General features: G+C 41.3%; 1 protein-coding gene across 1 annotated transcript; it reads left to right on the top strand.

Moving 5' to 3' along the window:
* The first annotated feature begins 20,872 nt into the window (after positions 1–20,872).
* On the top strand, positions 20,873–23,532 carry LOC132884476 (claudin-18-like). Its single transcript, XM_060918329.1, has 5 exons — positions 20,873–21,092; positions 22,569–22,733; positions 22,829–22,961; positions 23,067–23,174; positions 23,303–23,532. The coding sequence occupies exons 1-5, from the start codon at positions 20,873–20,875 to the stop codon at positions 23,439–23,441; spliced, it is 765 nt and encodes a 254-aa protein (XP_060774312.1). The 3' UTR covers positions 23,442–23,532.
* Positions 23,533–25,811: the final 2,279 nt, after the last annotated feature.

Below are 25,811 nucleotides of genomic sequence, written 5' to 3'. Positions count from 1 at the left end.
ATTAAGTACATAGGGAATTGTTGTTTCAGGAACTAATGTTAAATTTTCTGTAAAGAAGCAACAAAATGTCATCAGAAGAACACCAGCAAGACACGCAGTAATAGCTTGACTGACACACAAAGGTCACTATATTATAAAAATCCATCACATTCAAAAATCACATTTTAAATAAACCCTGGTAAGGCCAATAAGTGATTCCCCCCCCCCACCACCACCACCACCACACACACAGGAATATAAAAATACAAAAATCAGTGATCATAGTACATTGTAATAATAAATATATGTTGCTTTCCCTGAAACAAGTCATAATACATTACCACTAGATGGACCCTTTTCAGTTGCAGCCTTGAGATCAGCTATGTTCTTAAAGGGTTCTTCAAAGATTTTTTAAATAATTAAGGTTCTTAGAGTCCTTAAGTTCTCGCTTGGAAACTATTCCGGTCGGGAAACACTGTGTTGTCGGTTGTCCAGTTGTTGTAGGTGTCCAGGTGTTGTACTGTAGGTTCTCAGGATAACTGGAGAACCCTTAACTGTTTTAAAGGTGGCCTTTTTTTCTAAGAATGTAGGTTTTTAAAAATGGGAGTTCTGGTTCCAGTGATTCAGAACAATCCTTATGAGGTTCTTCTTCTTCTCATAACCAGCAACATTGCTGGCCTTTGCTGATATCTTGCTTAGTTTTTTCAGTTATTGTATGTTGTACTCTACCCTCTGATTAAGAAAATGACATTCCTAAGGTACTACATACTTGCATTGATAAATACAGTGAGCATTCCTGCTTTAAAATTATTGGAAATATTTGACCATTTATTCTATTTTTCCCCATCCCAGTATTCTACACCATATACGCCATTAGAACAAGCACCATAATACATGTAATCCCAGTTACACGTGTTAAGATTCTCAGTGGAATTGACTTTCATTCTGTGCTCATCATCATCACTTCTGAACCCGATCCAGGCTAGACTTGGCCAGAATTGAGCAGTAGGGTGGCCAGTTCCTTTCTGCATGCTCACACACACCTATGGACAATTTAGGGCCAGTTAACCCATCTGCATGTCTTTGGACTGTGGGGAAAACCAGAGCACTCAGAGGAAACCCACGCAGACATGGGGAGAACATGCAAATTCCACATGCAAAGGGCCCCGTCAGCCACCGGGCTTGAACCCAGAACCTTCTTGCTGTAAGGTAACAGGGCTAACCACTACACCACCCTCATTCTGTGCTAAATAATTTAAAAATGAACAAAATTCGCTTTTTGATCATGGTTGCTCTGTATTTGATGAACAGCATTAGAGAATCAAGATGACAGAATCATGATCAATTTTCAGCAAGAACTTTCTATATAATAACAATAAATACATTGAATCTATTTAATCATAATTTGAACTGTTTTTCCAAGAATGACAATTTGTTTGCATTTTTTAAATAATTTTTATAATAATAATTTTGCCACTTATTTTGAGAAGAAGAAATAATGGGTTGCATGGTGGCACAGTGCCACATCTTCAGTGTCCCCAGTTCAATTCTGAGCTTGTGTTATTGTTACTTATTACATTATGTTGAGTTACTGTTAGAAAATCCCCTCAAATTGCAAGGCATTCTGGTGATGTGAATAAAATGTGATGAAAATATTATATCAACCAATGTAAATTGAGTCAAAAAGTTTATTCATGTGCATTTAAGCAATTTTGAGAGAAAAGTTATGTTTACTACTAATAGTTCAAGCTTTTAAGTTAATTATTTAAAAAAAAAGTTAGTATGAAGTAGAGCATATGTTACACTTTATAACCTGCACTAAATATCTCTGGTAGATGCTCGCAAGCTTCTGACACCACTTTATTAGAATCTTTGCCCATTCAGTATGTGCAAAAACATCCATCTCTTGAATGTTCCTTGGCTTCATTGCTTTCTTTAAATTCTGCCAAAGATTTTCAGAGTGGGAATTTTACCATTTCAAATTTCCACTCTTCAAAAATATTTGGTGGAATTTAAAGATGAATGAATATGGCCACTCGAGCACATTCAAGATTGATTCTGTGACCTTTTGGTTGATTTTGGATGTATGCTTAGGATTATTGTCTTGCTGGAAATTCCAGTGGTCACCAAGCTTGAAGTTATATATTGAAGACATCATATTCTTCTCCAGAATAGCCTGACATTTTAAAGAATCTGTGATGCCAGTCACACAGTCAAGCTCACCAGTTTCTACGGTTACAAAACACTTGAGCCACCTCCATGCTTGACTGTGGGGATGGTGTTCTTTTTACCATAAGTCTTGCCTTTTTTTTTTTACACCAGATTTATTGTTTATCCATGATTTCCAGTTTAGTGTCATCAATCCATGAAAATTGTCTCCCAGAGCTCCACGGGGGTGGCGTAGTGGTTAGCACTGTCGCCTCACAGCAAGAAGGCCCTGGGTTCGAGCCCAGCGGCCAGCGAGGACCTTTCTGCACGTTTTCCCCTTGTCTGCGTGGGTTTCCTCCGGGTGCGCCGGTTTCCCCCACAGTTAGGTTAATTGGTGGCTCTAAATTGACTGTAGGTGTGAATGTGAGCGTTAATGGTTGTTTGTCTCTGTGATAACCTGTCGACTTGTCCAGCCTCTCGCCTATAGTCAGCTGGGATAGGCTCCAGCTTGCCTGCGACCCTGTAGAACAGGATAAGTGGCTACAGATAATGGATGGATGGAGCTCCACAGGCTGACACACATTCCTCCTTGCATATTAGACTGTACTCTATGTGCTTCTTGATGAAGACTGACATGTGCCGAGGTGTCTGGGAAATATAGTGATCAGTGTTTTAGTGCTCATTAAGTAATTAATTAATTAAGAAATAATTAATACATTTCTTCCTGCTTTCATCAGGTCATTTTATTCAGGGGGGTTTTCTTCACTGTTCTCCCCTTAGTGAAATTTTTCTTTTCCTTCCACATCCAGGTAAGTTTCCTGTTGTACCATGAGATTTAAACTTACTTTAAACTTCAAATATCTAGGATATCTAGTTGTAGGCATTAACTTTTGTTGTAATGAAATTATTTCTTCTCTTAGCTTTTGTGAGGTTTTTTTTTGTCATGTGCTTAAAGCCACACACAGGGATGTATATACTGTATATATTACTGCTGAAGTAAATGAAGTTTCATTGTAGAGTTTCCAATAGTTTAATTGCACTTTAGCCTTACTGATGTGCAAATGATTTAAAAATAGCTATATGGAAGAGGAGTCAAATAATGAGGACAAGGCAGTGTTAACATTTCCTACTCGGAAAAAATTACATCATGGATTTTCCATTATCAGTCCCTCAACTGAGACAGAACTATAGTGTGAATCTGCAAATTCTTACAGTCTTGCGAGGGTTGAATAATTTTGAGTGCAAGCGTATGTGAGTCAGCTCATACTTTAGCAAGAGCATGCATATTATTTACCGTTCATGTCAAAAATGGAACATTTTTCACCAAAAGAAGGTCTTTTGGTCAGAGTGGCCTTCTTCTGAAAATAATGGAGGCGCATAGAGAGCCTCCCACTTTATATGGGAGATGGGATGATCTCAGTATCATCAGCAGATGTGTCCTGTATTTTCTAGTTGTTGTGGATGTTGCATTGGCTTCTGGCAGTGCAAAAGTACAGAGTGACTTTTACTGAAGCTCAGATATGATAAAGGAAAGCAGAAAGCAGTGGCATTTATGGAGCATCAGGATGGACTGGAAAATAAAGAAAACCACAATTTGCGGGAAGGAAAAAAACTAGCATTTTCAAGATGGATGTCTTTCTTGCACAGCAAAATGTGTGCAATAATCCTATGTGTTCGATTTATAGCCAATCCATATTGAGTGAGAATCCTCCAAGACCCAAAATACAATCGCGCCCTGCTTAGAGCTACTTATATAGAAAGGAAAATGCAGTCGCTGTTGCCATGCACTCCTGCTGTTCTGTAATGACTGTGCCCTCTTGTGGAAATGGAGGAGTAATACAAATGACTCTGTGAGTATTGTGAAGGAGAGTCATTAAGGAAGTAGGACATGTGTCTGCAGGTGAAGGGCTCTAAATGCACCCCATTTGTCACCATTTTCCCAAAGATCCTTTCATCTTGATCCTCTCTCTGCTCCCTCACTAATGGGCATCCAGAGTATGAGAGTAAGAAAGGACACACTGAATCTTTAGGCTGGAAACTTTTTTATTTCCTTTTGTAGGGTTGTCAGAAGCCATTCTGAGATGTATCAGGACAAACAAGCGGCAGCTGCTGAAAGGGTGGCAGTAGGCGGGATGTGTGTTGTCGTGTAAGAAATGGGGAAATGTATGATTCAATATTTAATTTCATTCTGAGATGAATTGACACCGATAAGAGAGCCAAGGTAACCTGCTGTGTTGACAAAGTGATAAGAACAGGTACAGTGTTCACTGTATGCACAGGACCTGATCCTTCTGCTTTGAGGTTTCTGTGTTTGTGTAATTACTTAGGTAAAGGGAAGGGCTATTCATTTGGTTTCAGTTAGGAATGAAAAGGATCAATTCACACTTAGTCTGGACTTGGATAAAAGGATCTGAAATGGTCATATAATGTACAATAGAGCAGGGGTTCTCAACCTTTTCTGCTTTAAGGCCCACCTATTCAGACTTCTAACGAGTCGGGGCCCATTAAGAAAGATCCCCAATTATTTTGGCTATTCTATTAGAATCTAATAATCTTTTATAACGTGTATTAATGAAATGCAACATCACTCCCAGTTACAGATGGGAGCCCAGGAATTAAATAAATCCAATAAAAACAAACTTTTGACTTGAAGGTATTGTATTTAAAAAAAACTATATGGATGTGCCAGAAGCCAACATAAAACCATGCATGCAGGACATTCTCAGTCAGAAGGGATTGATGATCCAAAAGTGGAGTCTGGTCCATTAACACAAGAACTTATTGCCATGTTTGTGTACAGCAAACAAGCAAGGTATTAAAACGAAGAAGTACACTCAAAAGAAGTGGATATAGAAACCACTCAATGGGATTAGATCCTTATACGCTAACAAAGAAGGATTTTCCCTATGAGTTGGAAAATTATCTACGGTATCTGCTGAGTTCCCCGACATCTCAAACTACCTGGTGCTGCAGACATCGTTCTACACAGACAAACAGATGAAAACCTGGAAGAGCATAGAGGAGTACAACTTTTTTATATGTTTCTTGGTTAAAGATCTGGGGATCAGGACACTACACTATAGACGGCAGTAGACGGATCTGAGTGCAGGAAGAATGTTTATTAGCAGGCATGATATTTACTGAAGCAAATCATAAAGCAGAGTAATAAGTTATAAAGATAGGTAGAAACAAACATGACAGTGATGATGATAATACGTACTTTGCAAAGCCTCTGTGAAAACAGCGTCCGTATCTGCGTGTGCTGATTGCACCCAAATCAGTATCAGGTGTTTTCCATAACGACTGGGCCCCAAGCGCATGCACAACGCGCTCTGTGAGCATGCACAGCCGCTCGAGCTGCGCCAGACTCAAGTGCACAAAGGCATGATAGTCAAGTGTTCACCTGCTGTGTGACCACAACTTTTTGCCTGTACGTCACCATGCACTGCCACCAAAATGCCTCATTTTGATCGATAACCCATCGCAAAGCACTGCGAGCTGTAGTGTGACCGTAGCTTAATGAGGCGGATGTGACATTGGATGCAACCCAACAATTGTACCCTACTACGAGTAAAAATTAGCTTCAACTTGAAAAAAAATATATTCACGGCCCATTAGTGGTCCAGTGGTTGAGAGGACCAATAATCTTCCTGTGTATTTGTAGTTTTATTCGGAAATCATAGACGACCAAAAATGAGGCTTTTTATTAATTTTCTTCAACAGGCCAATGGCCAAATACACTATTTTTGATTTTACAAAAAATATTTAAATACGACACAGTGAAAATACCAACAACTGAGTCAGAGAATTAAAACGTTCACGTCACAGTACATGAAAAAGCTGATTATCAAAATAATGGAATTCTTAAATCTTTTCAGAGGGGTAGATATTATTCAAATAACTTTACTACCAGGACATACACTATATGGCCAAAAGTTTGTGCACACCTGACCATCACACCCATATGTGCTTTTTGAACATCCCATTCCAAATTCAGTCCCTTTTTGCTATTAGAGTAGCATCCACTCTTCTGGGAGGCTTTACACAAAATTTTGGAGTCTGGCTTTGTGGATTTGTGTTCATTCAGCCATAAGAGCATTAGTGAGGTCGGGCATTAATGTTGTGCAAGGAGGCCTGGCATATTGACAGCATTCAAGTCCATTGAAAAGGTGTTCAGTGGGATTGAAGTCAGGGCTCTGTGCAGGCCACTCAGGTCACACCTACCTTGGCAAACCATGTCTTCATGGACTTCATGTGTCATGATGGAACATGCTTGGGCTGTTCGAGCCCCTTTGTTCCAGTGAAGTGATGCAACAACATACAAAGACATCCTTGACAATTGTGTGCTTCCGACTCTTGCAATAGTTTGGGGAAGGCCCACATATGGACGTGGTGGCCAGGTATCCACAAATTTTTGGCCATATAGTGTATCTAAACTTCTTTAGTATGTTAATCTATGGTGTTGCATTACAAGCTGTAATTTGGATGCCTTTTCCATATCCCAGTCTGACCAGGTGTCCACTTACTTTTGGCCATATAGTTAGGGTGACCAGACGTCCCGGTTTTACCGGGACAGTCCCGATTTGGGGTTGTGTGTCCCGAGTCCCGACAAAAGTCTGTCGGGACACGGATATGTCCTGGTTTTCGCCACTCGCGACGTTTGCGACTGAGCAGCGTGGGAATCATTAGCGGCGGAGAAATGTCTGCATTTACTATTTTGATGAATTGACCGGTGTGGCAGCGGGGGTGTGGTCAAGCGTCGGTCTGTGACCGGAGGGCGGAGTCCAGAGTGCGAATTACCCCACCATAATTGGGGGGTACCATCATGGTCCACTATCATATCAATCGCCCCCCCGGTCCTGTCCCATCTCGTCTATGGAAGTCGGTGTCAGTAACTCAACACAATAACTCTGAACAATAATTTTTAATGTCATTAAGAAGCATGACAAACCATACAGTACTAACACAGAAGAAAAACAGCAGTACAACCTGATAACCTTCTTTGTCAGAACAAACTGGGTATCAACACTACAAATGAGTCACATACAGTATATACACACATGCAGAACAGTCCTGCTGAATGTCTTGCTCTCTTTCGTCCTGCTGTGCCTCTCCTGTCTGCTGGGAACCCATTTTCTTTATTCACATGAACAGTGTATAAAACCTAACTGCACCTACACTTGTACTGTAATTGTCTGTAGATCTTAGTGCTAATATTTACTACTTACTCTTTTAGCACCAAAAAAAATGCCTGATGTCTGGCCCTTTTCTTTTCCTCATGTTTGGCCTACTGTCTCTGTGAATAAACTCAAACAGGGTACTCAGATGAAACTATGACTATCTTAAAAATAATACAAAAGGAATGTAAGTAAAAACAATAGAAAACATCCATGCACTAGGCTATTTTGCCTAGGCTCGCCTACTACCTGGCTCTTTTTATGTTGCCCCCAGTCCCCAGAGGTTCTGATTGTAATTTTACATAGGCTTAGCTAGGCCTACATCAGAACTTCTTGTGCCTAATCACATACACAGGATGGGCCTATGTGCCAAATGAATTTCAGAAGGGCACAATTTATTCATGATAAAATGAGAATGGAAACATATGGAGTTCTTCTCCTTTGAAATTTGAATCGTTTCTATACCACACTGTAATAAGCTTGATTTAAATAAAGACTTAGCTTATCTTGCTAACTAATGTTGGTAACTAACGTTAATGTCCGTCCACTGTAGCCTTCTGGCCTCAGTGGGTAAGTAATTCAATGTATAAAGATGTGACATGAGCTGAAAGAACAAATCACTTTAATAAATGAAAGTTGTAAAATAACACATTTTTCAACAGGCTAAAAGTTGGTTAGCAACTAACATTACCAATGCACGTCTTTTGCTGCAAACCACAGACTGTATAAATTGCTGCAAACCCATGGACTGTATCTGATGAATCAACTGAATACGGTGTGGACTAGAAGCTGTTGCTTCTAGCACAGGGCTTTTCAAAGTGTGGGGCGCGTCTCCCCTAGGGGGCGCCAGAGTTCTGCGGGGGGGGGCGCAACGTGAGGAAAAATAAACCAGAATAAGTTACGATTGTGGACATTTAGCGAACTTCAGCTAGCCTTTGCCAGAGACAAAATGGATCGATTTTTAGTACCTAAAGCTACAGTGAGTGAGGAGACAGAGTCTGGGCCAAGCAAAAAAAGAAGGAAGTATGACCACGATTATTTAAAGTTTGGATTTTCATGGACTGGATCTGAAGATGCTCCACTGCCACAGTGTGTTGTCTGCCAAGAGGTGCTCGCTAACGATACTATGAGATGTTTAAAATGTGTAAAACAAGATGTTTAAAAAAAGCACAGATGTTTAAAATATGTAAAAAAAAAAAGAGGCTTTCAAAAAGCACAGATGTTTAAAATGTGTAAAAAAAAAGATGTTTTAATAAAGCTCATATGTTTTAAATGTGTAAAAAAAAAGATGCTTTCAAAAAGCACAGATGTTTAAAATGTGTAAAAGAAAAAAATAAAAATGTGTACAACACCCATTTTTTTTAAATACGAATGGAACATTAAGTATAGCAACAACAAAAATTGTAGGGGGGGGGGGCGCTGTTGTTTATTTGCTCTCTGCGGGGGGGGGGGGGGGGGGGGGGGGGGCTGACTCTCCCACACTTTGAAAACCCCTGCTCTAGCGCTGCGGTGACTAAAAATGGTACGGTCCACAATAGGGGTGTCTGTCTGAAATCAATTTACATTAAAATGTTCCTACAATAAGAATGCCGAATGGGAGTTGGTTTGAATTATATATTCCTTTTCACAATATTAGAAAAAATATCGGACCCCCCCAACACTTATATTTTTGTCTCTTTGGGGGGTACTGGGTCTTCATTGGGGGGGTATAGTACCCCCCAGTACCCCCCGTAATTCGAACTATGGCGGAGTCAGGGAAGGCAAGTGGCAGAATCACTACACCTGATGTGAATTAATGTGTTTGTGTGTCTTCCCCAGTGACCGCGCCCTATTTAAGGAGGAGAGCGAGCTCTCTCCCCAACCAGACGACTGGAGTGTGTGCGTTGGCTAGGAGAGTTAAAAGTTTGCTGAAAAGTGAAAAAATATATATATAGTTTTGTGAACTCAGTTCTGGCCTGCTGTCCTTCTGTGCTCGGTCCCGGGTTTCAGCACCACTGTGACAGTCTGTATGGGTGGGTGGAGCACAGAAGGACGGCAGGCCAGAACTGAGTTCACAAAACTCTTTTTTTTTCACTTTTCAGCAAACTTTTAACTCTCCCAGCCAACGCACACACTCCAGTCGTCTGGTTGGGGAGAGAGCTCTCTCTCTCTCTCCTTAAATAGGGCGCGGTCACTGGGGAAGACACAAACACATTAAAGTGCTGACGACACGAACATGACTCTATGCAGTTTCTTAAATAAACTATACAACATGGCAAACGTTAGATTTCTGTTATAATTACGTGAAAAGAAGCTGTTGTTATCCGAATATCCAACTTTTAATTGCACAGCGCAAGAAAACTGGGTCCGTGGCTCGTGGCCATATTGTGACGTCAGCGGAAGAACGCTGCGGTTCACTGGCTGTTCTACTCAATGGAAATGGCGCATGAAAACGCCGGTGAACTCTCTAGTGCTAGCTCTTCCTCTGAACAAAAGAACAACTGGTACTTTAAGCAGTGATCATGATGGCATAATTTTATCTGATTTTAAATAAATGAGATTGATAATAATGTGAATGTTCACAACTAGTACATACAAACTCTGCAGCTTCTGATTCAGCAGCTGCGTCATACTCCGCAAAAACATCAGCAAGAACCTACAATATAAATGGAAATGCAATACACTAAGCTCAAATGACTTTTGGAAAGTATAATTTCTAAATTTTTTCTACATATTCTTGAAGTCGGTCATCGGGGTACTTGCTACCGTTCCCTAACAACGCATGGCAAAGGGTAAAGTGTAGTGTTGCTACGAGTACTTGCTAAAGCCTCCGGTGGAAGATCCTCGATGTGCTGATAAGACATACAGTTCTATATAACACACAAGTGTCACGATAATCACAAAACAGATGCAAATTGTTAAAATACCTAATTTTTAAGCAATCATGTGTTGATCTCTTCCAAATAGAATCTATGATAGCCTACCCTCTTTACCCTTTGCCTCTCGTTGCTAGGCGGCAGTTACATGAAAGCCGCAAGCTTTCACAAGCAAATACATGACTGATATCACGCCGACTTTATGATTACATTTATGAATATCATGAATGTGTACTCTATGAGCGCTCTGGAGCGAGTCACTTCCAAGATGGCCGCGCAGACCGCAGTGTTACTATTTTTAGCATCATGTCGGAGCACTCTATAGCTCTACGTACCTTTATCTTATGTCGTTTCTCAACACATGTTCTGACAGGAGGACTGTCTTTGGAGGAGTCGCCTTGTCCCAGGCGACTGCTGGATCCGGCATAGCTACTAGTAGACCCCCTCCGGAATACTGTAGGCACTGCTGATGGTAGTAACACACGTTTGTGCTGAACTGAACACCCAAGAGATTCTTTTAAGCTGGGAAGGGTGTCAAAACAATCCAAATCGAAATGTTCAGAGCACAGGACGGATGTTGGTGAGGGCTCCCACTTGTCACGAGCGCGCCTGACTTGCCTCACCCACTTCGCATGCAGCTCGGGATCTCTGGGAAACTTGAATAAACTTACCCCATCCTTGTGGGTTTAGGAGCAAAAGCCAGCAACACAACGCGAAGGCATAATAACTAATATATTAATAATAATAATAATGATAAACTGAACACCTGCCGCATTAACAACAAACTGGTAAGTTAGGAGGAAGGTTCTTTCGCTGACGTCATATAGCTCCTCCTCCTCTTTCGTCTCCTGGGTGCTGCAGCCCCGTCAAATTTGCCCAAATAGCCGCGTTTTTTATCATAACTTGTAAAATAGGTGCCTTCGTGAATTAATATATGGATCATCGGGAATTACTTTTTATGTTATAAAACATCGCCAAAGATGTCAAAAACGTGTCATCAGCACTTTAATTCACATCAGGTGTAGTGATTCTGCCACTTACCTTCCCTGACTCCGCCCTCCGGTCACAGACCGACGCTTGACCACGCCCTCGCTGCCACAACAGGAATCGCAAGCTTTCCTGGTTACTGTCACCTGGCCCTGTGGCATGGGTGTTTATTTAGCCACATTATTCCAGACAACAGAACGTGTTGCCGTGCAACAATAAAATAAACATTAACTGGCGCGAATGTTCTTTGTCTAGCAGCTAGCAGCAGTAATGCCGCAGCAATTATGCCGAAAAGAAAATGTACCTTTTCCAAAGGTTTACAGGGCACCTACCCCTTCCTCCGAGAGGTGCAGAACAATGCGCATGAAGCCTACTGCACACACTGTAAGTGTTTTGTTCTTGTACTGAGTTGGGTAGCCTATGTTGCAAATGATGTGCGCTCCTGTGGGGGCTTTCCTCGTGCTGTTGCCCCTCTCCTCCTTTATTGCTGTTTTGTTTGAGTGTATATTCTCAAATCACTTGTCTCTTTTTTGTTTCTGTTTAACATACCATTCTGACAGTTTGGCCATATTGCTGTGTTGAACAGCTTGTTGCACCTTCCATTAAAGTGTTCACTTTTGTACACATCTTGCTTTATTCATTCAGTTGTGGGGAATGGTTAGTAAGGTTGATTCTGACCTAGGCTATGTTGAGGTCACATATCTACTTTTTAAGTTCATGCTATAGTGCATACAATTTTAGATATATAGCCTACATGTGCATATGCATTCTTCTTGGTGTTCTCACAAACAGGTGAAATAAATCGGTTTAAATTTGGCCTATGGACATAGCCTGGCCTATTCTCAGCCATTACAAAATCTGTTGTCTGACCATAATTTAACTGATCTGTATACCACTATGCTACTAGATAACAAAATGCCTGTTTGTTTTATTTCATGTGAGATGTTGATAAATGTGAGCTTCAACAAAATGATAAGAGCACCTCTCTGAGTGTCACGTTTACATAAAAAAAAAAAAAAAGGTGTGCGTGCACGAGCATGGTCACGCGCAAAAGTGTCCCGGTTTCAGACTAGGGAAATCTGGTCACCCTACATATAGTGTATTTAGACCAGTGTTTCAACTTTTTAGTTTCAATCATTCATTTCTCTCAATCAATAATAATAATAATGTTTGCATTTATTAATTCAAATTTTTTTCTTTTGAAGAAAAAATGTGATTTAAATGTCAGAGTAAACATAAGTAGTTTCTCCTATTGTTTGAGAAGATCCATCCATTATCTTTAGCCACTTATCCTGTCCTGCAGGGTCACAGGCAAACTGGAGCCTGTCCCAGCTGACTATGGATGAGAGGCAGGGTACATCCTGGGCAAGTTGCCAGGTCATCGCAGGGCTGACACATAGACACAGACAACCATTCACACCTATGATCAATTTAAAGCCACCAATTAGCCTAACTTGCATGCCTTTGGACTGTGGGGGGAAACCGGAGCACCCGGAGGAAACCCACACAGACACGGGGAGAACATACAAACTCCACACAGAAAGGCCCCCGTCAGCCACTAGGCTCGAACCCAGGACCTTCTTGCTGTGAGACAACAGTGCTAACCACTACACCACCGTGCCGCCCATTGTTTGAGAAGATAATATAGATTATTCTATGCAATGTTTATTTTTATGCAACCATTTTTAGTCATTTTTATGATGCATACCAATAATTATAGGTAACACTGTATAGAGATTGATAAATAAACAATTGTCACCCTGACAAATAACAACAAGTTAATTTTATTTATGGTTCATGGTCATGGCTTGGGCCAGTCATAATTTAACCATAATTTAGCAATCATCACTGATTGTTTATCTCTTTCTGATGTTTTCACTAACCATGTTTCATAATATGGTGAGTAGTACCGTCACTTCACAGCTCCAAGGTCTCGGGTTCGATCGTGAGCACAAATGATAGTCTGTGTTAAGTTGCCTCTAGGAGTGATTGAGGGAATACATACAGTTCCCTCCACAATTATTGGCACCCCTGGATAAGACGTGTTAAAAGCTTTAAAATAAATTACATTTTTATTGCAGAAGCATAATCTCACACTGAAAATTGTAGAAAAATGTAACCCATAACTCAAGTGAATTAAATAAATAAATAATCCCGGACTAAGAAATAATTATTTTTCATAAAATCACCTGTTCCACAATTATTGGCACCCATAACAATTCCTAGAAAATAAATGTAATTGAAGCATTTCTGTAATTTCTACTGTAGTTTATAAAGTTGATCAGAGTATCTAGGAACCTTTAATTAGTAATTCATCACATCCTGTTTCCCTGGAGTATAAATATGATGTGACACAGAGGCCAATTTCTCTTATCCACTCTTCAACATGGGAAAGACAAGTAAGGTAGATATGTGTCGACCTTCATAAGTCAGGCAATGGCTACAAGAAAATAGCCACTCGCCTACACCTGCCCATATCTACAGTCAGAGGAATCATCAAGAAGTTTAAAACAACTGGAACAGTGGCAAACAAGCCTGGACGAGGATGCAAGTTTATCATGCCACCATGCACAGTGAGGAGGATGGTAAGAGAAGTAAAAAGTTCTCTAAAGCTCACTGTTGGAGAATTGCATCAAAGAGTAGCATCTTGGGGTCACAAAGTCTCCATAACAACCATCAGGCACTATCTACATGCCAACAAGCTGTTTGGGAGGCATGCACGGAAAAAGCCTTTTCTCACTTGCACGCATAAACGTAAATGTCTGGAGTTTGCTAAGCGCCACTGGGACTTCAACTGGGACCATGTGCTTTGGTCAGATGAGACCAAGATAGAGCTTTTTGGCAACAAACACTAATACATCACAAAAGATGAGTATACGGAAAAGCACCTCATGCCCACTGTGAAGTATGGGGGAGGATCGGTGATACTGTGGGCCTGTTTCTCTTCCAAAGCCCCCGGGAACCTTGTTAGGGTGCATGGCATCATGAACTCTTTGAAATACCAGGACATTTTAAATCAAAATCTGGTGGCCTCTGCCCGAAAGCTGAAGATGGGTCATCACTGGGTCTTTCAGCAAGATAATGACCCTAAACATGTGGCCAAATCTACACAAAAATGGTTCACCAGACACAAAATCAAGCTCTTCCCATGGCCATCTCAGTCCCCAGGCCTCAACCCGATTGAAAACCTGTGGGGTGAGCTGAAGAGGAGCGTGCATAGAAGAGGACCCAGGACTCTGGATGATTTAGAGAGATTGTGCAAAGAGGAATGGTCGAATATCCCTCTCTCTGTATTCTCCCATCTTGTGAAATGTTATAGGAGAAGATTAAGTGCTGTCTTGTTGGCAAAAGGGAGTTGTACAAAGTATTAACATCAGGGGTGCCAATAATTGTGGCACACATGATTTCATGTAAAAGAATTATTTCTTAATGTGGGATTTTTTTCCCACTGAATAAATGCACTTGAATTAAAGGTAGGATTTTTCTCTTTTTTTTTGCGTTGTTGTCCTATATTATTTTTAAAAAATGAATTTATTAGAAGCCTGAGAACATATCTTAACAAGGGGTGCCAATAATTGTGGAAGGCGCTGTAGTTCCTTGGTGATGGACCAGTGTCCTATCCAGGGTGAATACTCCTACCTTAAGCTAGTGTGACCCAGATTGTCTCTGGATCTGCAACCCTGACCAGGATAAAGCAGTTACTGAAGCTGAATGAATGCAGAGTGGCACTACAGGTAGTGTTGTCACCTCACAGCTTCCAGGTCCCCAGTTAATTCCAAAAGTCTCTCTATCCTGAACCAGCTGAACTTTCCTGGTGATGCCCCACCAAACACAGGTCTAGAGAAACATGAGTAAGGATGGGAAACTATGGGGTCTGTTTTTGACAGCCCTCAATCTGTTAAACATGGTAATAGGCAGTGTATGGTGGTGTAAATCTAATCTAAGCAAATCTTCCATGTGCTGTGGGACTTTATCTTTGATTATAACCTAAGCATGTCACAAACATCTCTCCAGGCTGCATTAGCTACAGTGGTGCTTGAAAGTTTGTGAACCCTTTTGAATTTTCTATATTTTTGCATCAATATGACCTAAAATATCATCAGATTTTCACACAAGTCCTAAAAGTAGATAAAGAGAACCAAGTTAAACAAATGAGACAAAAATTATACTTGGTCATTTATTTATTGAAGAAAATGATCCAATATTACTTTTGCCACTCATAGATAAGTATGTGAACCTCTAGGATTAGCAGTTAATTTGAAGGTGAAATTAGAGTTATTACAAACTTTGGGGCGGAAAGGTTTGGAGTTGAGGAGTTTAAGTCCAGCAAGCCCACTTACACCAATAACCGCAGGGCAGAAAAGATCCACCAGCTATGGAAAGAGCTGCATATGCTGGCAAAGCAATTCAAAGCTGCAGCTGAGGAGGACAAGCCACCCCTTGCGTAGCTCCGGCACACCTGCCGGAAGAAACTCGTGACCCTGCATAGAGCTGAATGGCATAGGAGAAGGAGGAAAGAGCCAGGAAGTGAAGTTCCTTCCTAGCTAACCCTTTTGGCTTCACAAAGCGCTTATTAGGACAGAAACGAAGTGGGCACCTTGAGTGCTCCCAGGAGGAAGTGGACAACTTCCTGTATAACACCCTCAGCGACCCAAACAGAGAGCAAGAGCTTGGACCACTGAGAGCCCTCCTGGACATGCCAGCCCCTACAAGAGAGTTTAACACCTCAGAACCCACTTGGAAGGAAGTCCAGGAGGTGGTAACAGCAGCCAGAGCCAGCTCTACTCCAGGCCCAAGTTGAGTATCCTATAAGGTGTATAAGCACTGCCCAAACCTCCTCAGAATCCTCTGGAAGTTGCTGTGAGTGATTTGGCAGAGGGGGACCATCGCAGACCAGTGGAGACAGGCGGAGGGCGTCTGGATACCTAAGGAGGAGAACTCAACCAGGCTGGAGCAGTTCCGATCCATCTCACTCCTCAGTGTGGAGGGAAAGGTCTTCTTCAGCATCCTCGCCAGAAGGATGATAGACCTCCTCCTAAAGAACAAGTACATCGACACCTCAGTACAGAAGGGCGGCATTCCTGGAGTTCCTGGCTGCCTGGAACACACTGGAGTGGTCACTCAACTGATCAGGGAAGCAGGTGAGGGGAATGGAGACCTGGCAGTGCTTTGGCTGGACCTAGCCAATGCATATGGGTCAATCCCCCACAAGTTGGTAGAAACTACGCTGGACCGACACCACATACCTGACAAGATCAAAGGACCTCATCCTGAATTACTATGGGAACTTCAGGCTTAGCGTGACTTCAGGGAGTGTAACATCAAATTGGCATCAGCTTGAGAAAGGAATCATTACTGGCTGTACAATCTCAGTTATCCTGTTCGCCCTTGCCATGAGTATGCTGGTGAAGGCAGCCGAGATGGAGTGTAGAGGCCCCCTGTCCAAGTCTGGAATCCGACAGCCCCCCATCCGAGCCTTTATGGACGACCTGACTGTGACCACCACATCAGTGCCTGGATGCCGGTGGATCCTTCAGGGCCTGGGAAAGCTCATCTGCTGGGCTAGGATGAGCTTTAAACCAGCAAAATCCAGATCCATGGTCCTGAAGAGAGGGAAAGTGGTGAACAAGTTTCACTTCTTTGTGGACAGTGTGGTAATACCATCTATCACCTGAAAAACCAGTCGCAAGCCTGGGCAAGGTTTTCAACAGCAGCCTCAGAGACACGGCAGCAGTCCAAACTACCATCAAGAAGCTTGAAGCATGGTTGTCTGCAGTGGACAAGTCTGGCCTTCCTGGAAGGTTCAAGGCATGGTTATACCAACATGGCATTCTGCCCCGCATCCTCTGGCTGCTGTTGGTGTATGAGGTGACCATGACCTCTGTGGAGACCCTGGAGAGAAAGATCAGCTCCTACCTCTGAAGATGACTGGGCCTGCCACGTAGTCTCACTAGCACAGCACTGTATGGGAAGAGCAATAAACTCCAGCTTCCTTTCAGCAGCCTGGAGGAGGAATTCAGAGTCTTCCGCACAAGAGAGGCACTAGCCTATTGAGAATCCAGTGACTCCAGAGTTGCAGCAGCAGGCATTGTGGTAAGGACGGGCAGGAAGTTCAGAGTTCAAGAGGGGCTGGAGCTGGCGGAATCCCGACTAAGACACAGGGCTCTATTGGGCTCAGTGGCTGTCGGACGAGCAGGGCTGGGGGTCATCACTCAGCCCTGCTGTGACCTAGCCCAGGGAAAGGTCAGATGCCATCTTGTCCTGGAGGAGGTGCGGGCAGGGGTTGAGGAGGTGAGGACCAGCAGGATGGCGAGCATGAGGCAGCAGGGAGCATCAACAAGGTGGGAAGGAGCGCTGGAGAGGAAGCTGACCTGGAATGACATCTGAAAGGCAGAGCCACAGCGCATCAAGTTCATGGTCCAGGCTGTATATGACGTGCTACCCAGCCCAGCCAACCTGCACACCTGGGGAAAGAGTGATCTTCCAACATGTCCTCTCTGCCCAGGAAGGGGCACACTGGAACACATCGTCAGCAGCTGCCCAGCAGCCCTCGGAGGAGGCCACTACCGCTGGCGTCACGACCAGGTGCTGAAGACAGTGGCCGAGACCATCTCCACTGCAGTGGCCAACAACAAATACATCCGTGGCCAGAGGTCAGTACTGTTCATGAAAGCAGGAGAGAAGCCACGAGCACAGTCACAGCCAACACCAGCAACCAGCCTGCTCTCATCGGCATCAGACTGGGAACTGCGGGTTGACTTGGGCAGGCAGCTCAAGTTCCCAGAGTATGTGACAACAACCTCCTTGAAACCAGATGTGGTGTTGACATCTACCTCTTCGAAGCAAGTCCTCCTATTGGAATTGACAGTCCCTTGGGAGGACTGCATGGAAGAGGCCAATGAGTGAAAGCGGCTCAAATACCACAAGCTGGTAGAGGAATGCCAGAGGAGAGGCTGGAAAGCCCGCTGTGAGCCAATAGAGGTGGGATGTCGAGGCTTTGTGGCCCACTCCCTATGCAAGACCTATACCCTCCTTGGCATCACAGGAGTTAGGAAGAGGAGAGCCATCAAGTCCATCATAGAGGCTGCAGAGAGAGCCTCTAGGGGGATTTGGATTAAAAGGTCCGAAACATGGGCTAACGCTGCTGGGACACAAGTCGGGGTCTGATCAGCCCCGGCTGGGTCGCCTGAGTGAGGGTGTCTGATGTTGAAAGACCCAAAACACCCAGTGACCTCAGGAACATCACTGAAGATTTGTCCCAGCGCATCGCAAGATGTATCTATACACAGAGTCAGGTGTTTTCAATCAATGGGATGACAATCAGGTGTAATTGGGCACCCTGTTTTATTTAAAGAACAGGGATCTATCAAAGTCTGATCTCCACAACACATGTTTGTGGAAGTGTATCATGGCACGAAAAAAGAAGATTTCTGAGGACCTCAGAAAAAGTGTTGTTGATGCTCATCAGACTGGAAAAGGTTACAAAACCATCTCTAAAGAGTTTGGACTCCACCAATCCACAGTCAGACAGATGTGTACAAATGGAAGAAATTCAAGACCATTGTTACCCTTCCCAGGAGTGGTGGACCAACAAAGATCACTCCAAGAGCAAGGCATGTAATAGTCAGCGAGGTCACAAAGGACCCCAGGGTAACTTCTAAGCAACTGAAGGCCTCTCTCACATTGGCTAATGTTCATGAGTCCACCACCAGGAGAACACTGAACAACAATGGTGTGCATGGCAGGGTTGCAAGGAGAAAGCCACTGCTCTCCAAAAAGAACATTGCTGTTTGTCTGCAGTTTGATAAAGATCACATGGACAAGCCAGAAGACTATTGGAAAAATGTTTTGTGGATGGATGAGACCAAAATAGAACTTTTTGGTTTAAAAAAAGAAGCGTTATGCTTGGAGAAAGGAAAACACTGCATTCCAGCATAAGAACCTTATCCCATCTGTAAAACATGCTGGTGGTAGTATCATGGTTTGGGCCTGTTTTGCTGCATCTGGGCTAGGACGGCTTGCCATCATTGATGGAACAATGAATTCTGAATTATACCAGCGAATTCTAAAGGAAAATGTCAGGACATCTGTCCATGAACTATGTAAATCTCAAGAAATGGTAGGTCATGCAACGAGACAACGACCCTAAGCACACAAGTTGTTCTACCAAAGAATGGTTAAAGAAGAATAAAGTTAATGTTTTGGAGTGGCCAAGTCAAAGTCCTGACCTTAATCCAATCGAAATGTCGTGGAAGGACCTGAAGCGAGCAGTTCATGTGAGGAAACCCACCAACATCCCAGAGTTGAAGCTGTTCTGTACAGAAGAATGGGCTAAAATTCCTCCAAGCCGGTGCACAGGACTGATCAACAGTTACCGGAAACATTTAGTAGCAGTTATTGCTGCACAAGGGGGCCATACCAGATACTGAAAGCAAAGGTTCACATACTTTTGCCACTCACAGATATGTAATATTGGATCATTTTCCTCAATAAATAAATGACCAGGTATAATATTTTTGTCTCATTTGTTTAACTGGGCTCTCTTCATCTACTTTTAGGACTTGTGTGAAAATCTGATGTTTTAGGTCATATTTATGCAGAAATATAGAAAATTCTAAAGGGTTCACAAACTTTCAAACACCACTGTATGAAAGTATTTCTGAACATTGTTGGACTTTTGTTCCTTGCAACATAATGATTTTTCAGAATGCTGCTGTACAATCCATCATTTGTGTTGTGCTCTTGTGAGTGAGTAATGTAGTATCGGCCAGCGTCAGTTTCAGCGCACAATAATGGCATCTGTGTTCACATTCGTTGCCTGTAAGGAAGTACTACTTTTTGGCATCTATGAAGCTGATATGACTATGCCCTACTTTACCAGAAAATTTTTCATGTCATTGTGTGAGGCAGTATAATGAACAAACAGTGTTATTGTTTACTATTATAATACATTCCTTTAATATTAATTAACGCAGCATGTTTCAGGGTCTTAAGCTGTTTAAGCAGATGTTTTTAGAGCTGCTGAATGATGCTTACAGTGTGCTCTGATTCCAGAAAAGGGGGGAAAAAATCCTGTTTGGGATGTCTAAATACTAAAGAAAAAAAGGAACATAGGCTACCTCAATTATACAGCATTGTGATATAAAAACAAGAAAATAATCAAACTTTACCAGTTATAAATAGGTCCAAAAAAGTTCTTCAGAACAAAATGAAAAAAAAAGCAAACAGGAATAATACCAAAGAATCGGTGTCTCGACATAAAAAATTAGAAACGTCAGTGATTTTGTAAAATACTCTCAGAATACAAGAAGATTATTTTTGTTGGTCTGTATTCATTAGCTTTATATCCTGAATTTATTCTCCAATTCCTTTCATTATATCTTTCAAAACACAGTGTTCATGAAGGAACAAAAATCCAGGCAAGAAGCTTCAAACACAGAAACTTCCACCCCATTCAAGTTACTTCATACTTTTGCTTATCTAAGTTTCGATACGATTTCATGTTGTTCCGTGTGAAGCATTTCTCTAACCGTTACCCCATACTAAGTCCCACCCCGTCCCCGATGGAGGTGGAAAAACACACAATCTGACAGAGAGGTGTAGTCATAACTAAGGTCAACTCCATCATAGCAAGGATTTTTGACATAGACTGAGGCTGAGTCTAGCAGCAGCTGTGCTAGTTTTCAATTTTATTTGTACAACCTTTGGGGAGTGTGAGCAGGCACCATGGCGGTGACACTGTTCCAGGTAATGGGCTTTGTGCTGGGCATTTTGGGGCTAGGGGCCATCGTTGCTGCTACAGCCATGGACATGTGGAGTACTGAAGATTTGTACGACAACCCTGTCACGTCTGTCTACAGCTATGCAGGCCTATGGAGGTCATGTGTAAGACAGAGCTCAGGATTTACAGAGTGCAGACCCTATTTCACCATCCTGGGACTTCCAGGTAATGTTTCATGACTCCTCAAATCCAGAACATTTAAAACTGTGGGCCACCTTCGTGGTGATCTGAATTTAGAAAATGATATTCTAAAAATGTTTATTAAATATCAAAAGAAAGTCTAAAAAAACTAAAGAAAATTTACACCAAGTCAATGAGTCGCCTGACAATATCCATGATATGAGAGAAAAATCAAAGCTTCACTATTTTTGATATTTAAAAAAGAAAATTTGCTTTAGATAACAATATTGACCATTATACCAAGGATATTATAATAAATAAAAATCTAAATATCAAATAATCATAATTTCAAATATACCAAAATAATATTTCAATATTTCATATAAAATTACACACAAAAATCATTATAAAAATAATTGCTACACATTTCTAAATCAGTGCATTGGCCCTGATTTGACAAGCATTGAAAAAAAATTATAAACCATTTCAGAAATGAATTCTGCATTTACAAAATGTAGAAAACTGAACTTGGCACGAGGCCCCGTGTGATCTACTGACACCATTAAGTTAAGAAACAAAAGACACACCCTTAAGAAGTTAAGAAACAAAAGACACACCCTTAATGGCTCAGTTGCAGAAACAACTCCCCAAAATCATCAACTCCATACCCAAATCTGGGAAAGGCACACATGAACAATTTTGTGTAAACACATGATATGACCATCAGATAAGAGACTGCTATTTCTCTTTCAGTCAAGAGCTGAGTGGTGGACAGAGACTGGACAGACGATCATCAGTGCTGACTGACAAATGTCTACTTTAATGTTACAGCTAGCGGGATTCATGTTGTCAATATTAGGGACATTTTTTATCAGCTCTGCAACAGCTATGGACATGTGGACTGTTGAGGATCGTGCTTTTACTGTAGTAACCAGTGTTTATGCATACTATGGACTGTGGTACTCGTGTGTAGAGACAGCATATGGTACCACACAATGTCGGCCATATTTTACTATTTTGGGGTTGTCTGGTGAGTTAAAAAAAAAAAAAAAACACACACACACGGGTGAATAAATATCAAAGAATATTATGATTAAAAACGTATAGGACAACAAAACAAAAGAACAACAAACTTAAGTCAGTATTTTCTGCTGAAAATTATGGACTTGTTTTTTCTGGGTGTGACCCTTGATAAGATTCATTTGCTTTATCGCATGTACAGAATCCTACGGCTTAAATAAATATCAAAAGGTTGGAACTGCTTCAAATCGGACACAATGTCAGAAAGGTCAACTATGTCCTTGTGGCAAATTATATTAATTGTATTAGCTTTTAACAGCTTAATCTTTAGATCAAAGTCATTTTTGCTGCTAGCATGTAGAAAATTCATGTGTCAGGAAGCAGAATGGTTTTCAACGGCTTCTGCTACATGATGTATGGAAAGATATACTGAAGTATAATTACATGTGCTATTGTAATATTAACCCTCTTTTCTGTCTCTGTCCCCGGATTGATCCTTAGGTCTTTTCCAAGGTGTGAGAGCGCTCATGATTGTGGCCATCGTTCTTGGAGTTATCGGAGTCCTCATTGCTATTTTTGCTCTTAAGTGCCTCAGAATGGGCAGCATGGAAGACCGGGTGAAAGCGACCATGACTCTGACTTCAGGGGTCATGTTTGTTATCGCTGGTGAGAAATGTTTATTTCCCCTTATCAATATTTCATTCCTCCAGCTATTATGAATTCATAAATTGTTAATGTGCGCTACATTTCCTACTCTCCAGGGATCTGTAGCATCGCTGGGGTTTCCATCTTTGCAAATTTGATCGTGACCAACTTTGCGCTTACTGCCTACACCTCACCCAATGGTTTGGGCTTAGTTGGCTCTGGCCTTGTTGGGTCACCTCTCACTCCGAGGTGGGAGAATGACACACACTGAGTAATATTGTGCAATTCACATCCCATTCAAGCCCTAGTATTAATATCATTATAATATGTCATTATTACTAATGTGTCTTCCAGATACACGTTCGGCTCGGCCCTGTTCGTTGGTTGGGTTGGTGGAGGTGTTCTTTTCATTGGTGGAATCATGCTGTGTTTGGCCTGTCGTGGACTGATGCCTGAGAAACAGTGAGTTTTAACTCCAGTAACAATAATCTCCTCATTACTGTTAAGTACATCTTAAATATTACACAATAGTGAGGAAATGCTTTGTTATATTCATGACTAAAAGAACTGTGTAATAATCTTCACTTTAGCTATGAAGGAACTGCATACAAACCTGCAACCCAAAGTGGCATCTACAGGTCAGAAGGCTATCCCAAGACTTATAACAGCTCTTACAAGGCTCACAGCATGGATGGCAGACAATACAACCAAAGATTTGATTATGTTTGAAACTCGCTAATGGGCATGCGGGATCGATGACCATGGGATGGCCATTAATACTACCAGTGTAAAGTGGAACAGAAGCAACGCCATGACATAGCAATATATACTGTAGAATTAACCCATAATTCTTTAACAGAGGTGTGTGTGTGTGTGTGTGTGTGTGTGTGTGTGTGTGTGAGAGAGAGAGAGAAAACAGATCTTGTGGTCGAGTAAAAATAAAGAGAAACATTTTGGACTTTTAGGTTGCAGTCTAAATATCCAGGTCTAAACAGAAAACTGATTCCTCTCCTTCTGTAAAGTATAATGGCGTTATTTTAGCCATGTTCTACTCTTCTTTATTCGGGTTGTTTTTCTGGGTTACTAGTTATTCTCTAAGCCTGTTTTTTGTAGGCTTCATTTTAGTTAGTTATGCCTGTTATTTTTATTATTAAATTTAAGTGTGTCTTGTTCTAGCCAATGGTTTTTGACAGGTATTAATCATGTAACACAAAGATGCAACACATATCATAGTCCATGCTCAGAACTCTACAAGACTGTGTTGCATCTTGATATTTGCTTTACGACTTTCATGTTTAATATGTTTTTTTGTTTGTTTGTTTTTTGTGCTTATATACTGAGCGACTCAGTTTTGTACTCACTTTACAAAAGTGCATCATTTAAACTGTCCAAATATTATTGCTTCAGCACATGTATAGTTTCTTTCTATTTTGACAGACTTGGTTGTACAATATTGTATTGTTGTTCTGAATCTATTAGTCTACATGCAACTGTTTATCGAATACTTTCCAGGATTTCAGTTTTGGGCCAATTGTGTCTTCTGTAGGTTTCGGTTCATATCATGGTTGAGATACTCCTGTACTTTGGCATCTGGACAAGAGTTATCTTATTTCCAGCATTCTGTGGGGCAGAAAAAGTGTGGGCCAGCTTTTTCTTATTTACCATTTGAGCGTTTGACATCTGCAATCATATTTACTCTGTTTAAATTAGGTAACAATATAGTTTCTTTTAGTAAAATAAAGCTAAACCGTTCCATATCCAAACAAGAAGACAGAGTTATCTATATCCCCCGCCCTATATACCAACTTCCAAGATATTATTTGTCACATTTTTCAAGTTCTGCTGCAGGAAACCAACCCTACTTCTTTACACTGACCTCAGCAGCCCATGGCATAAATCCACCAGACCTTTGGTCCAGGTGAGCTAAAAATTAAAATTTCTCACATTTCTTAGTCTCAAAAGGCACATATACTTAATCAACACACATACCGACTTTCAAGACCGTACCACTCATAGTTTTCAAGTTCTGCTCCAGAAACAAAACCTACCCCAAAGACTAACCTGGGAGACTAAGTCTGAAATTGTTTCTAATGAAACATGAAAAATTTAAATTTCTCACATTTCTTAGTATGAAAAGGCACATCTACATCACCTTGTTAATATGTATACCAAGTTTCAAATCCGTATTGTGAACAGTCTGGGATATATGCTCTGGAAACAAACATTGCTCTTAGAAACTAAGTCAAAATCTATTTTCTATGTAAAAATTAGAAAAAAAATTTTTTTCAAAAATCCAAAATAGCAAAAGGCACCAATTCAGATGTTGCTTGATATGTTTACAAAGTTTCATGAAGATATCTTCAGTAATTTTAAAGATATGGCCGGAAACGAAAACGTGACCGGACAGACAGAACCTGTTTCTATATCCCGCACCAAACTTTGTTTGGGCAGGGGATAACAAACATTCTTTTCACACTTGTTTCACACTATTTTCAGCACTATGCACTGCTTACAGAAAGAAATACAAAAAAAAAAATGTGCAACACCCATTTATTACTAAATTAAAATTCTTAATCAGAAACTTTAAGACATATAGGAATATCTTTCATAAATACATTTCAGGGTTCAGTTGCAGAATTCCTCCTACACCACACACACACACACACGAATATACATGTTTATATACTTTTTAAACCGGATAATAACAATCTAAATGAAAATAAGACTGGAAAAATTTTTTTGGCACCAAATCAAAGCCAAAAGTGCATGCACTCTAGGTGACTTCCTAGATCAAGGCGGGAGTTATGAATCAGGCATTATTCTTGACTGAAAACATTGAAATCCGTTATTCATTAAAAAGTGTCTTTCATCTGAGAAACAGCTCACATAACATCTGTCTCACACACACACGCCATTCTACAAAAATTAACTCCTGTGTACCAGTCAAAAGTTTGGACACACTCATTCACAGGTTTTTCTGTATTGTGACCATTTTCTACATTGTAGAACAATACTGAAGACAACAAAACTATCCGTGTCCGAAATCCCTCACTATAGTGGACTACATAGTGAGTTTGCCATTTTGTAGTGCTGTCCGAA

Source organism: Neoarius graeffei, chromosome 4 (genome assembly GCF_027579695.1).
Source record: "Neoarius graeffei isolate fNeoGra1 chromosome 4, fNeoGra1.pri, whole genome shotgun sequence".
NCBI classification, from domain to species: domain Eukaryota; kingdom Metazoa; phylum Chordata; class Actinopteri; order Siluriformes; family Ariidae; genus Neoarius; species Neoarius graeffei.
This window is presented reverse-complemented; position numbering and strand designations above follow the sequence as displayed.

Coding starts and splice junctions, on each gene's coding strand:
- LOC132884476 (XM_060918329.1), top strand. CDS start 20,873: ATGGCGGTGACACTGTTCCAGGTAATGGGCTTTGTGCTGGGCATTTTG. Junction 22,734..22,828: donor GGTCATGTTTGTTATCGCTG/GTGAGAAATGTT, acceptor CCTACTCTCCAG/GGATCTGTAGCATCGCTGGG. Junction 23,175..23,302: donor GGACTGATGCCTGAGAAACA/GTGAGTTTTAAC, acceptor TCTTCACTTTAG/CTATGAAGGAACTGCATACA.